The sequence below is a fragment of the Neopelma chrysocephalum genome, unplaced genomic scaffold (genome assembly GCF_003984885.1).
Source record: "Neopelma chrysocephalum unplaced genomic scaffold, ASM398488v2 Primary Assembly neopelma1_84, whole genome shotgun sequence".
NCBI classification, from domain to species: domain Eukaryota; kingdom Metazoa; phylum Chordata; class Aves; order Passeriformes; family Pipridae; genus Neopelma; species Neopelma chrysocephalum.
The window spans coordinates 1,320,232-1,334,068 of record NW_020897746.1 but is presented as its reverse complement, the minus strand read 5'-3'; the positions used below and the strand labels follow the sequence as shown (position 1 = coordinate 1,334,068).

Below are 13,837 nucleotides of genomic sequence, written 5' to 3'. Positions count from 1 at the left end.
GTGCTCTTTTTTTGGAACGAGAAACTGTTTGGAGAAAAGCAGTGTTACTTTAGGGTGTTTGGAAAATCCCAAATAGCCCTGGGTGGCTGTAGGAGGTGATTCTTGACCATGATCCTGATCCAGCAGCAGGCTTAGGAAGGGCATGAGAGAAATACCTGCACTGGGGATCCACAAAGTGTCAAACAAGTGTAATAACTCCAGTTTATGCCAATGCATTTAGAATTATTTTAATGCTCTGCTAAGCAAAACCTTCCTGGGGCTTAAATCTGTTCCATCCCTGCTCGTTAGGTAACTGTGGACAATTCAGGCAGGAATTGTCTTGATCAGACACCAGGCAGGTCAGCTAAATGTGTTTGGTGGCTGTGGCACTTGGGTTTTCACAAGGAATTCCTCAGGGCAGGAGTGTCTTGGCTACACAAGGAAGTTACTGGGGGGAAGCTCCCTGGGTTGCAGAGTCTTGCTAAATATCCCTGGGATGTGAATTAGTGGCACAGACACTTGGAAAAATGGTTTATCCACGTTTTCTTTAAGCTGTAGTATTTTCCAGAAGACCTTTTGGAGTCTGGCCTAGCCCTTCCAGAGCCATACAAGCCATCATTTCTTTCCAGCCCATAGTTTATCTTCATTTTTGAATGTTGATGTCTGTGATTATCTGGCCTGACAGCTGCTCTGTTAGATCCTGCTCCTTTCCTACCAGGATGAGGTTATGTTTCTGTTCCCTTAGCTCAAACTTTTTTTTGTCCATTCACAGACTTTTCCTTGACTTTCTGACTAAATCACACAGTTCTCCTTTGCTGTTTCATTTTTCCCAGCCTGGAGAAAGAATTGAGACAGCATAAATTAAACTTCCCACCCTCCCTGCCACCCCATGGCCCTGCCCCCAAAGCTTCTGAGGGTGACAAGAGAAAAAATTATTTATCAATATCATTCTTTGCTTCCTCAGAGCGCTTAAAAAAGGAGGAGAAGACCCGCCAGGAATTAGAAAAAGCTAAAAGAAAACTGGATGGTGAAACAACAGACCTGCAGGACCAAATAGCTGAGCTGCAAGCCCAGATTGAGGAGCTGAAGATCCAGCTGGCCAAGAAAGAGGAGGAGCTGCAGGCTGCTCTGGCCAGGTTGTGCTTTAAACCAAAATTTGCTTGGCTGCACTTTGGAGCTGGGAATGTTGGGACATAGACCAGTTCTCATGTGTGCTGGAGCACCTCTAGGCACCTGTGCTGTGTGTAGACATGGCAAAATAAAGGAATTCAGTGCTCTCTCAGCATCTTGCTCTGCAGGGCTGCAAAAAAAACCCAGAAGTTTCACCAGGGTGAAGTAGTTTTTGGGCTCTGGAAGCTTTTTAGTCTCACACAATTCAGCCTCAGGAGGGGTAAAACAGGTAGTTCTTAGTGGGTTTTCCTTAATGGAGTTCTGTCAGAGATTAGCAGGACAGGCTTGGTCTGGATTTCTGGGGTAGTCCTGCAGTCACATGTTATGATATGAGCTAAACATCCTTTTTGTTCTTTTTAAGTAGGCAGTTTTGTGGGAAGAGAAAATTGTACAGATGGAACATTTTTGGGACAGTGTTGAGATCTACAAAATTGGAATATTTGAATGTAAAGTAAAGCTTGATCATTCTGAGAATGCATCTGTAACCTGCAGCACTGTGCTTGAGAGTAACAGTGGGATTTTATCTATAATATCTGTTATCTATCCCTGGAAGTGTCCAAGGCCAGGTTGGACAGGGCTTGGAGCAACCTGGTCTAGTGGAAGGTGTCCCTGCCCATGGAGGGGGTGCAGTGGAGTTTGATGATCTTTAACGTCCCTTAACCCAAATCATTCTGGGATTTTTTAGAAGGTCTGTTTTAGTCTAATGGAAAATTTAAGTTCTCATTTATGTAGATAATTTAAATAGATTGTTCTGAGAGTAGATGAAATACCATTAATTGTTGTGCCACTGTTTACCAGGGGTGATGAAGAAGCAGTTCAGAAGAACAATGCACTGAAAGTGATAAGAGAGTTGCAGGCCCAAATTGCAGAACTGCAGGAGGACCTGGAGTCTGAGAAGGCCTCACGCAACAAGGCAGAAAAGCAGAAAAGAGATTTAAGTGAAGAGTTGGAGGCTTTAAAAACTGAACTGGAAGATACTTTGGATACCACTGCAGCACAGCAGGAGCTGAGGTAGGAGCACGTGTCTGTGTAAGAAGGCACCACTGAAATTCATCTTTAAAAAAAGACTGAAATGCTGATTTTTTGCTAACCCTTGGTGCTTCCTCTAGGACAAAACGTGAGCAGGAGGTGGCTGAACTGAAGAAAGCAATTGAAGAGGAAACCAAAAACCATGAAGCACAGATCCAGGAGATCAGGCAGAGGCATGCCACTGCCCTGGAAGAGCTCTCTGAGCAACTGGAACAGGCCAAAAGGGTGAGAAGAAAAGGAATTTTCTGCTTCAGGACTTTTTATAAAAGAACCAAAGGTGGTGTGGTCCCTTCCATGATACCTGCAGAGCTGAGTTGTCTTCTAAACATGCATCACAATTGCACCTGGATGAGATTTATCATGCTGGTTTGACAATATTGCAACTATCAGACAGTCTTGGCACCCGTGGATCACACAGCTCCTACTCATGGAGCTTCAGTGTCTTGTTCAGAAGTACAGTTATTCCAACTCTGCCAAAAAAAGAAGTGTCTAGTTTGTGAAATTATAGTTTGGGTCATTCACAAATGTATGTGGACAGTTCATATCCTGTAATAATATTTTTTATGTTGGGAATACTTCACAAGCTTCATTAGTATTTTGAACTGAGAAATGTAGCAGTTAAACTTGGATTTTCACCAGCTTTATTCACCTGAAGATCTCATGCATGCTCATTATTCATTAAATATTCTCAATGAGAGCATAAAAAAATGGAGAAATACCCTGCAATCTGCACAAAGGGTCCTGTGACAAGATGATGTCAGTTCTGGGGGTATAGTAAGAATCACACTTAAACATCCCATATGCCAATTATTACTTTTTAGAAAAGGTTTTTGACAAATGTCAGTGCAGTGCTGAGAAGTTCTTTGTTCTGCACTTCCAGGCTGCTCTGCCTACTCAAATCAGGGCAGCTTTGGTTCATATCTTCCCTTTTATTTCTGTGAGATGAGCCATGCTGAGCTGGTAATGGGCACATTCCTTCCCACTTACAGTGCTGCTAAAACAGTCATTTTACAGCACTCAAATCCCATCTTGTGTCTCCTGGTCCTCGCTGGTACCTGTGATGTGTGAGAGCAGAATAACTTGCATTAACTCATCTTTGGCTGACACAGAGAGAATGTTTCATGGCAGCATTTTAAACACTCCCTCTGCTTACAACTTGCTGAGCACTTAATTTATCTTTGAACTTGTAAACCTGAGTTGCAGAACAGTTTTTAGCAGGAAATAGTCACCTGTAACAAAGGATTGAATCTCTTTTGTCTTTTCTAGTTCAAAGCAAACCTCGAAAAAAACAAGCAAGGCCTCGAGTCTGACAACAAGGAGCTGGCCTGTGAAGTGAAGGTGCTGCAGCAGGTCAAGGCAGAGTCTGAACACAAGAGGAAGAAACTTGATGCTCAGGTCCAAGAGCTGACTGCAAAGGTCACAGAAGGGGAAAGGCTCAGGGTGGAGCTGGCAGAGAAGGCAAACAAGCTGCAGGTAAGGAAGTCCTAAACTGCTGCAAAGCAGGCAAGAAGCTAAAAGCTGTAACCATGTGCAGAAATGGCCTGTAGGGGACATGGGAGGTCACCTCAGTCACGGACTTGAGGTGCCTCAAAGTGGTGATGTGCCTCAGGTGGAGAGAGTTGGACAACTCTGATGTCAATGCTGAACTTTCTGGGCTATGTGAGAGTTGAAATGGCTTTTGAATGACTTCCATCCTGGAGAGCAAGTCCTGTGGGAAGCCCAGCTGCTGACAGCTTGCCTGCAAGTTTTTTGCTTGTGGAATTGAGTAGATTGAGCTGAGCTTTTCCATCAGTATAACCAAAAATGTACTGATCGATGGTGGCCACAAGTTTGCTTTTGTGCTTCAAAGTTGGGAGCTTGGCAGGTTGGGATTGCAAGTACAGGCCCAGTTTCTTGGGAAATGGAGAAAACAGGCAAAATTGAGCCATGGCTGACATTTAAACCACAGCAATGTGTACTTTAGGTAAATCCAGCTAAAGTACTTCAAAAGCAGAATGGCCCAGTTCTCTTTGGAGGAGGGTTTCAGGCTGTCTCTCACTGTATGTAAAAGTAGCATAGCCTAAAATACTAAGACTTGGCACCTGGCAGTAACCTTTTCTCTTGCAGTGATGTTTTAAACCCAGCTGCCACCCTGGTAATCCCTGGATTAATGATTTCATAAAATATATGGTCCTAGAATTAAAAACAGCATTGAAGTATGAATGCAGGTATCAGAATGTGCTGTGCTAAGTAGCTGAACCTAATAAGATAAGTCTTGTTTTGTTGGAGCACTTCAGTTCAAGACTGACATTCAACTTGAAGTTTCTAGCCAGACTTCAATATTTTTAGCTGGTTATCCCTCTGTTTTGGGATCTGCTGTTGTCTTGCCATGCCTGGAATTTGTTGAGGTTTTGTGTTCTGCATTTCCAGCTCCCAGTGGGCTTTGAGTCAGTGCTCACTGTTACCTTTCCACTGCTTGCTTTGCAGAATGAGCTGGATAATGTCTCCAGTCTCCTGGAGGAAGCAGAGAAGAAAGGCATTAAGTTTGCCAAGGATGCTGCCAGTTTGGAGTCTCAGCTTCAGGATACCCAGGTGTGTGTTCAGCAAAGCTTGAACTTGGCACTGGAGCTTTGTTCCTCAGGGAAATGCTGCCTGCTAACAGAAAATACATTTTCATTCCTGGTTTGGAAAGTCCCGTGGGTAGAAGCTGCATTTCCTGTTAAGTGAAGTGAAATGTGATGTATAATGATGGCTCAGCTACATGTGCAACCAATTTTTCATTACCTGAGCCTCACTCCCTGATAGCTGGTAGCCTTTCAATTTCTCTTTTATATCTAAGTCTGTGTGGGAGACAAGAAACAAATAAAAAACCCCTTTCCAAGTAGAATGTTAAAGTCAATAATATTCTTGGGGTATATGGAAGACTTGAGGAACAATACCCTGGGTCTTATACAGGGTAGAAGTTCTTACTGTTTAAGTTCAAACTGTCAGGTTTTGGTTCTGAATTTTAAAATTCAGCTTTCTGCAGGTATTTATCACTTCTGTATACTCTGTTTTCCCTGTATAAAAGTGGCCACTTAACTACAAAACTCCTGAATACTGTTAATCACAATTGGAGAGGTTTACAAGGAGCAGGATGGGGGACAGGGGATGGGATGGTGGTTACACCTTCCATTAGTTTTTGCTGTGGCAGAAGTTTCCACTGCCACATTACAGCAGCCTGTAAGCTGATCTTTATATTTAAACAATGCAGAAAAACTTGGAAGCGTGGTGCCATTGCAGGGTTTGTTGCTATATATTCTTCCCAGGTGTTTTAAAACAGGTGCTCTATATGCTTGTCTGAAAGAAGAAAAATATATTTTGAAGGTGCTTTCTGTGCTCGTCCCTTTAAAGACAGAAAAATTAATTTATAGCACAGCCCCTGGCATGGATTCCCTGGTCAGAAATATGCTTTATAAAGGTTTCAGTGTGCCCCAAATGAATGATCAGTGTCTTTTTGAAAACCCAAATTACAGATGTCATCATAAGCTTGTCCTTGTACCAAAATCTGTGAGAAAAATAATCAAACCTGAAACTCTCCATCTGCAATCCTGGAGGTTTCAAGTGCCAGCTCCTGCCACAGTGAACAGGCTGAACTCTGACTGTGCCTGTGTTACAGGAGCTGCTTCAGGAGGAAACCCGCCAGAAACTCAACCTCAGCAGCAGGATAAGGCAGCTGGAAGAGGAGAAGAACAACCTGCAAGAGCAGCAGGAAGAGGAAGAGGAGGCCAGAAAGAACTTGGAGAAACAGATGCTGGCCTTGCAGTCACAGGTGAGCTGCTGTGAGAGGCAGGACTTGTGTCAGGCCTGCACACCCCAGGTGAGATGAATTGGGGTCCCACACCTTCAGGAAACACGTCATGTAACTCACACACGTGCCAGACCACATTTGGGAATAAAATATCCCGTGGTCTTTCTCCATTGCAGTAACGAGTACAATGACCTGCAGTGGGCAGGACTTTGCCCTGCTCCCAGTTTTTGTGTTCCTTCAGATTCCAATGACATCTGTTCCTGGTTTTGCACTTTGGACCCCGTACCTTTCTCTCCCTGTTGTGATGCTCTGAGGGACATTCCTTTCTTGTATTAAATTTCAGTTGGCCGATGCCAAGAAAAAGGTAGACGATGACTTGGGAACCATTGAAGGCTTGGAGGAAACCAAGAAGAAGTTGTTGAAGGACGTGGAGTCCTTAAGCCAGCGCCTGGAGGAGAAGGCACTGGCTTATGACAAACTGGAGAAGACAAAGAACCGCTTGCAGCAAGAGCTGGATGACTTGATGGTGGATCTGGATCATCAACGCCAGATCGTCTCTAACCTGGAGAAAAAGCAGAAGAAGTTTGATCAGGTACTGCAGTTCCCTGCCATCTTGCTGCTTTCCATGATTTTTAAATGGCATCTTGTTTTTATTGTCACTAAGCCTTGTATAAAGAAGGGTCTGACTGCTGTGGTTATTGATAAATCTTTGGTGAGCAGTTGGCCTTTGTTAAGAGTAACTTGTCACTTCCAGTTTCAGTGAGCTAAACACCATCTTTGAGACTTGTTAGATCCAGTAATAAGCTCTTCCTGTACAAAAAGGAAATTATATTGGAACAAAGCCTTACAAGTATTATTATAATCCCTTAAGATAGACTAAGAAAGGATCTGAAGACTGAAAGATGGAAATAATATGAAACTTATTTAGTCTCGATTAGTAGCTTGCTCTCCTCCTCTCATCCCAGAGTAGCTGTAGCTGTTTTCTTACTGGCACTTAGATCAAGACTGAGAGACTAGACAGCTTCTGGAGGCCAGTTAAACTTAGAGCATTAACCACTCATTGAATGAAACACCTGAGGCAGGAAGGACCTGATTACAGAGCTTAAGAGATGGATTAATTGTTTCTTCTGTTCAGATGCTGGCAGAAGAAAAGAACATTTCTGCCAGATATGCAGAGGAAAGGGATCGTGCTGAGGCAGAAGCGAGGGAGAAGGAAACCAAAGCACTGTCTCTGGCTCGGGCCTTGGAGGAAGCCCTGGAAGCCAAGGAAGAGTTTGAAAGACAGAACAAGCAGCTGCGTGCAGATATGGAAGATTTAATGAGCTCTAAAGATGATGTGGGCAAAAATGTGAGTATGTTTGCACACCCTGTTCTGTTATAAACCTGGGAACAACACGGGAAAATTCCCGTTTTGGGGCTGGGGAGGTGTGTGTGACACAAGGATAGTCATTCCAAAGGCGACTTATGACCCAAAATGCTGAGGAATTAATGCTCAGAGTAAGGGGGTGATCCTTATTAGCATCAGGCCTCTTCAGAAGTTGTATTCTCACCCTCTGCATGAAGGATTCCAAATGTGAGCTTTACACTTTTGGATAAATGGAGGTGGGACTGTGGCCAAATGTAAGTGGTTACATGTTGCCGCTGTCAGAGATGGAGGGGCAGCCACTTCATAATTTTCATATTGGTGGGGGTATTTTTTCATATGTTAGTGAGGGATAATGAGGATTTCTGTTACCTTTGGTCAAGCTGAGTTCCAGGCCATGGTTGAATCAAAGGCAGGACAGAACTGACCCTTCAGTGTCCTCCCTCCTCCACCCGCTGAGGCAGCAAAGGCCGCCTGACCTTCGCTGAGGGCCTTTGCTGCCCTCCCCCTGTTACAGCCCCACAGCACTGTCTCCTCCAGGAACCAGATTTACACTTGTAACAGGCCTGTTACACCTGGGTAAGGGGAGTGAGTCTGCACTGAGACAGCACTGGGTGTGAGTGAGGCCTCTGCTTCACCCCAGGCACCGTTCAGTGGTTCAGCCTTGCTTGGTGGTGCAGGCTGGGCTCAGGTGCAAGTGGCTCAGGTCAGGTTCCTGCTCCACCAGCCTCATCAGGTCTGCACAGCAAGCCTGGACACTGCCCACGGTGGCTGGTGGCACCTGCACTGGGTTTAAGGGCTTGCCTGGCTTACTTTTATTCACTCCTCTTTCTGCAGCACTGCACAGTTCACCTGCACAGATGTGTCTTGGGTTCTCTAATACCTCTGCCTGTTCTGATTCATTGCCCAACCTAGAACATCACAAAATACACTGCACTGAGTTCATCCAGTTCTGCTGTTAGAAATTGCTGATTTGAGGTACCTGAAGAAGAGTGTCTGACCAGTGTTTGTCACTTAGGTCCATGAGCTGGAGAAGTCAAAGAGAACCTTGGAGCAACAGGTGGAAGAGATGAGGACTCAGCTTGAGGAACTGGAAGATGAACTGCAGGCCACAGAAGATGCCAAGCTGCGTTTGGAGGTGAACATGCAGGCTATGAAAGCCCAGTTTGACAGAGATCTGCAAGCCAGAGATGAACAGAATGAAGAGAAGAAGAGGATGCTGGTGAAACAAGTACGTCTGTTTTACTGTGCTTCGTGGTCAGAAGGGGGTGAGGGTCTTTTGCCAAAGCTCTGTGCCTTCTGTGCTACCAGAAGAATAAAACTCTTTGCTTAAAGATTCCACCCTTTAAGAAATCCCAAGCCCTGATCTTAACAAACCATAGAATAGTTCTTGCTGAGGGTTGGCCACTCTTTGTGTCAGGCTGCTGCTGGTGGCCTCCAAAACCACTCCCCAGGCAGGCAGAGGTTTGGCTGTTGCTGTCTGGGTGTGTTTCAAGGACAAGGGTATGTTACTTACACTTTCAAGCCAGTCCTCTCATGTCCAGGAACAAATACATGGATGCTGAGATAGATTCAGGAACTGTAATTAAGTGAACAGTTTCCTAAATGAAAATTGTGGCAGAGCTTCCAGGTTTGCTAGACTTGAGAATTCTAATAACACAGAGCAGGCCAGAAGAGACTCAAGAAATTACTTTAGAATGTCATGGTTGTAGGAGAAGATAGTTCTAGATTAACATTAAGTGTTGAGGAATAAAACACACAATATTTCAAGAAAACAAAAATATACAGTTACTGAGAATCACCAATAGAGGGGTATAAACATTGCCTGGAGAGGTTTTGAAGTTCACTGCAATGCACAATTGCTTTTATCCTGCACTGGACAAGAGCTCCTGACCCTGCACAAGGAGGGAGATTGCCTTCAAACCAAAATATATTCTTTCATGTTGGTAACCTGTTTTATTTTTGTATAGATTTGGTTCAGTCTGTGTTCACTTGCTGCCTACACTCACTTTTGTTATGTTTTGGGAAAAGTTGTTGGTGTATAAATGCCAGTAGCACAACTGTTCAAAGGGAATGGTTTTATTGTTTTCTTGAGAAAATGAGGTGATTTTACATTTTATTTTCCATCAGAATTAGTAGCATCTGCCCTAGAGCCACCCCTAATGGTGGGTGGGTGTTCTGGGCAAGGGACTGGAATGGAAATACTTCAGGTGCTGAGTTTTACCTTTCGTTTTCCACTTGGCCACTTCAGACCTCTCTCCTTCCAATTTGGGGATTTGGTCTTGCCATCTGCAGTGCCTTCCATGGCCTTTTCCCGTGGAGTGGTGTTAACCCTGCTCTGTCCAGGCCCTTTGGAGTCCCCAGCCCCTGGTTGAGGGTTGTTTGCTCCTGCAGGACTGAGCCTGTTCCCTGCCTTGGTCCCACAGGTGCGGGAGCTGGAGGCGGAGCTGGAGGACGAGCGGAAGCAGCGGGCGCTGGCTGTGGCTGCCAAGAAGAAAATGGAGATGGACCTGAAGGACCTGGAAGGGCAGATAGAGGCTGCAAACAAGGCTCGGGATGAAGCCATCAAACAGCTGAGGAAGCTCCAGGTGGGCACATTGGATAATGGAGCTGTTTCTTGTCCTGGGACACGGCCCAGGGTGTTGCTTTTCATTCAGTGCATCTGGAGCTTGAAGGCAAAACGAGGATCAGACTCCACTGATGTGTCAAATGGTATCTGGCCTGGACTTATCCCCTGCTCAAAACTCCTCTCATCCTTTTATAGAATCCTGGAATGGTTTGGATTGGAAGCTCATCTTGTTCCAAAGCCCTCTGCCACAGGCAGAAACACTTTTGACATCCCTGGAAATGTCCAAGGCCAGGTTGGACGGGGCTTGGAGCAACCTGGGCTAGTGGAAGGTGTCCCTGCCCATGGCAGGGGGTGGGACTGGATGGGCTTTGAGGTCCATTCCACCCCAGGCCATTCTAAGATTCCACTCTGATTCTGTGAAATGAGGTGAAGTCTTAAGAATGTAATATTTCTGGCAAGGAATTGAGGGATGGAAAGTTGAGAAAATGAAGTTTTCCTGTGACGTAAGAACTGGAAATGCATTCAAGTGGAATGAAGCCACTTTGAGAGGAAGGCCTTATATCTTGAAGGCTAAAATGCTTCAGAGCTGCTAACAGATGTTGTGATTGTCCTAGTGCAGCTTTTCCTTACCCTGCTTTCCAACTGCAGGCTCAGATGAAGGACTACCAGCGGGAGCTGGAGGAGGCCCGTGCATCCAGGGATGAGATCTTTGCCCAGTCCAAAGAGAGTGAAAAGAAACTCAAGGGTCTTGAAGCAGAAATACTCCAACTCCAAGAGGTGAGCTCGAAATCCAAGGGATTTGTTTTTCTTGCTAGATCAGAGACTAGAAAAAGTAAAAATCAATCCAGTGAATTGAACAGAGAAATGGGCCAGGAGAACTCTCTTGTTCTCCTTGCTCCAAGTCATCAGTGAAGTCCTTACAGCTTTGTAGGAATCATTTTAGGAGACTGGACTGAAAAGTTGTGGTAGCAGGAAAACTTTCCTACTGCTTAAACACAGTTCTCTACAATTTGGCAGGTGTTTCTGAGAGTCTCTGAAAGATGCAGTGCACAGTGTCAGGACTGGAACTGATTACTGGAAATTAAAAGTTATTATTGGAATTATATAAAGCCCAAAAAATCTCTCTAGTATCTCAGCGGACCATTAGAGTATGTGGAGGTTTATCCCTCTGCCCTCTCTGGTCCTCATCCCTTTCTCTCACAGCCATGTTTGCCCTCATTATTGGCAATTCTGCAGAGCTTCAGGTCTTGTTACATCTCTCTGATCTCCCCATTTCTCTCCCTGGTCTGCCACAAGGTCAGACATCAGCAGGGTTGCCTTGGGCCTCTCTTTTATCTGAATTAACTACAGGTCAAAGCTTGAAGTAGTTGCCCAGATTCACTACACTGTCATTGGGGTCTATTTGAGACAACCCACCACTGACTGGAGCTTCTCCAGGTGGACTTTGTGGCCTTCAGACAATCAGTCAGGCATTTAATTGTCCTTCTTAGCAAATGCTTGGGTGTTTCTGCCACTTGATGCAGATTTATAATATGAGGTTCACTGCTGTTTATACTGTTGTGCTGAAGCTTTTTGGTTTTTACTCTTTCCTTGTATTCTTGCTGTGTGCTCTGTAAGATCCTAAACCATTTGTTACCTTAGTGCCCCCTTTACACTGAATGGGTCTGTTAGAGCATTGCCAGGGTGGTTTTTCCTGCTGCTGAGGGCTTGAATCTGATCTTCAAAGATTTTTTTCCTTTGCTGTGTATGGGGAACATTTCAGGGATGGGGAGAAGTAACTGCACTGCAGTCAGATGGCAGTGGGAGGCTTGGAATGTCAAGCTGCTGTATCCTGACTTCCGCAGCTGTTGCTTCTGCTTATCCATTAAAATCCCTCAGGGATATCCCACTTCACAGCATCTCCTGGAAGTTATTATAAGGCTGAATGGTTTGCAGAAGATTTGAGATTCCTGAGGCTGTAATGGATGTTTTGCTAACCCTTCCCAGGAGTTTGCTGCGTCGGAGCGAGCCCGTCGCCACGCGGAGCAGGAGCGGGACGAGCTGGCGGACGAGATTGCGAACAGCGCTTCGGGAAAGTGAGTCAGCAACTGCAGAGCTGCAGGAACAGCAGCCCTGCTCTGGGGCTCACAAATGCTGTGCTGCCAGGCTGCAGGATAAAAACTCCTCGTTGTGATGAAGAGAGTTACTGACACAGTTGCTTCTCCTGATGATTTGTTTCTAAAGTATCAGAAGCGAGGGGAACCCTCAGAGCAGCCCCCGGCTTCCTCAGGAGGGACAACACTGAGCTCTGCTCACTGTGACCAGGGACAGCAGCCAGGGAATGGCTGGAGCTGTGTCAGGGCAGGCTCAGGTTGGATCTCAGGCAAAGGTTCTTCCCCCAGAGGCTGGTTGGGCACTGCCCAGGCTCCCCAGGGCAGTGGGCACAGCCCCAAGGCTGCCAGAGCTCCAGGAGGGTTCGGACAACGCTCTCAGGGACAGGGTGGGATTGTTGGGGTGTCTGTGCAGGGCCAGGGGTTGAACTGGATGATCCTTGTGGGTCCTTCCAACTCAGGAGATTCCATGACTCTAAATAAAGTACCCAGTAGCTCTGTTGGCTCTGAACACGTGCTGACCCCACTCCCCTCTCCAGGTCAGCGCTGCTGGACGAGAAGCGCCGGCTGGAAGCTCGGATTGCTCAGCTGGAGGAGGAGCTGGAGGAGGAGCAGAGCAACATGGAGCTGCTCAATGAGCGCTTCCGAAAGACCACGCTGCAGGTGCCCCTGGGGTGGCAGTCTGGGTTGGGTGGGCAGCTCAGGGGAGGCTCTGGGTGGCCCTGAGTGACCCCGTGTTCCCCTGGAAGGTGGACACGCTCAACTCGGAGCTGGCCGGGGAGCGCAGCGCCGCCCAGAAGAGCGAGAACGCCCGGCAGCAGCTGGAGAGGCAGAACAAGGAGCTGAAGGCCAAGCTGCAGGAACTGGAGGGCTCTGTGAAGTCCAAATTCAAGGCAACAATTTCCACCCTGGAAGCCAAGATTGCACAGCTCGAAGAACAGCTTGAGCAGGAAGCCAAGTAAGGGATAAAATCTGGTTTACCTGTGTCAGTGGAATGCCTGAAACTCCCACGCCCGAACTTTGTGTAGGACTGAGATGTGAACTCAGAGCACAGGTTTATTGTCTGGAAACTGCTGCTTAGGGGACACCCCTTAACAAGGCAGCTGTAAAGTAACTGGGCTTGAAAGTTTCAGAATCAGTTTGCTTCCTAACAGCTGAATGAACTCTGGGACATGTTGGCTGATGTCCCAGGAGCCACAAGGTGCTGCAGAAGTTACTTGAGACGAGATGAAATGTCCCTTTGAGACCCCTGGTCTCTTGGTTAGAGGAACAGCTTAGGTGGGACAGTTTGAGTTGAGCTGAATCCTGTGCTCTCCAGAAATCTTTCTGCAGGGAATTATCCATCCTTGCAATCCTGGTTCTCAAAATTAATTTTTTTTAGCTGGCTACTCCCCAAATCTGCAGGTGGGGCTGTCCTACCACCACCTGTGTTCTTTCTGTGCTCTGGGCTCTGCAGCAGAACCATGTTAGTGGTTAGCATAACTTTAAAGTTCCTTTGTCCAATGTCCTTGTGAAGGCACCCTCTGAGCCCTCTTTCCATGCTCACATCACTCCAGGACTAAGGCTTTGTGCTCTGAGAGCTGCAGGAGTAATGGGTACAAATTAAAAGGGGAAATTTAGGAGAGATATTAAGAAGAAATGTTTTACTGTGAGGGTGGGGAGGCCCTGGCACAGGTTGCCCAGAGAAGCTGTGGCTGCCCCATCCCTGGAAGTATTCAAAGCCAAGTTGGATAAGGCCTTGAGGAACCTGGTCTAGTGGAAAGTGTCCCTGCCCGTGGCAGAGGGTCTTGGGTTTAAATGATCTTTATAGTCCATTCTAACTCCTTAACATTCTACAATCCCAGCCAGTCCCTGGCACAGCACTGAGT

General features: G+C 46.2%; 1 protein-coding gene across 4 annotated transcripts in view; it reads left to right on the top strand.

Annotated features, from left to right (window-relative positions):
* The window catches only part of MYH10 (myosin heavy chain 10), a 99,235-nt gene that overhangs the window by 81,494 nt on the left and 3,904 nt on the right, over window positions 1-13,837 (top strand). For all 4 annotated transcript variants that reach the window (XM_027691973.1, XM_027691976.1, XM_027691974.1 and 1 more), the window contains 14 exons: window positions 944-1,115; window positions 1,948-2,160; window positions 2,259-2,403; window positions 3,445-3,651; window positions 4,645-4,749; window positions 5,816-5,968; window positions 6,291-6,539; window positions 7,083-7,295; window positions 8,329-8,541; window positions 9,737-9,898; window positions 10,528-10,656; window positions 11,866-11,954; window positions 12,509-12,632; window positions 12,719-12,927. In XM_027691973.1, coding sequence (XP_027547774.1) covers window positions 944-1,115; window positions 1,948-2,160; window positions 2,259-2,403; window positions 3,445-3,651; window positions 4,645-4,749; window positions 5,816-5,968; window positions 6,291-6,539; window positions 7,083-7,295; window positions 8,329-8,541; window positions 9,737-9,898; window positions 10,528-10,656; window positions 11,866-11,954; window positions 12,509-12,632; window positions 12,719-12,927 — 2,383 coding nt within the window. The remainder of the gene's footprint in view (window positions 1-943; window positions 1,116-1,947; window positions 2,161-2,258; window positions 2,404-3,444; window positions 3,652-4,644; window positions 4,750-5,815; window positions 5,969-6,290; window positions 6,540-7,082; window positions 7,296-8,328; window positions 8,542-9,736; window positions 9,899-10,527; window positions 10,657-11,865; window positions 11,955-12,508; window positions 12,633-12,718; window positions 12,928-13,837) is intronic.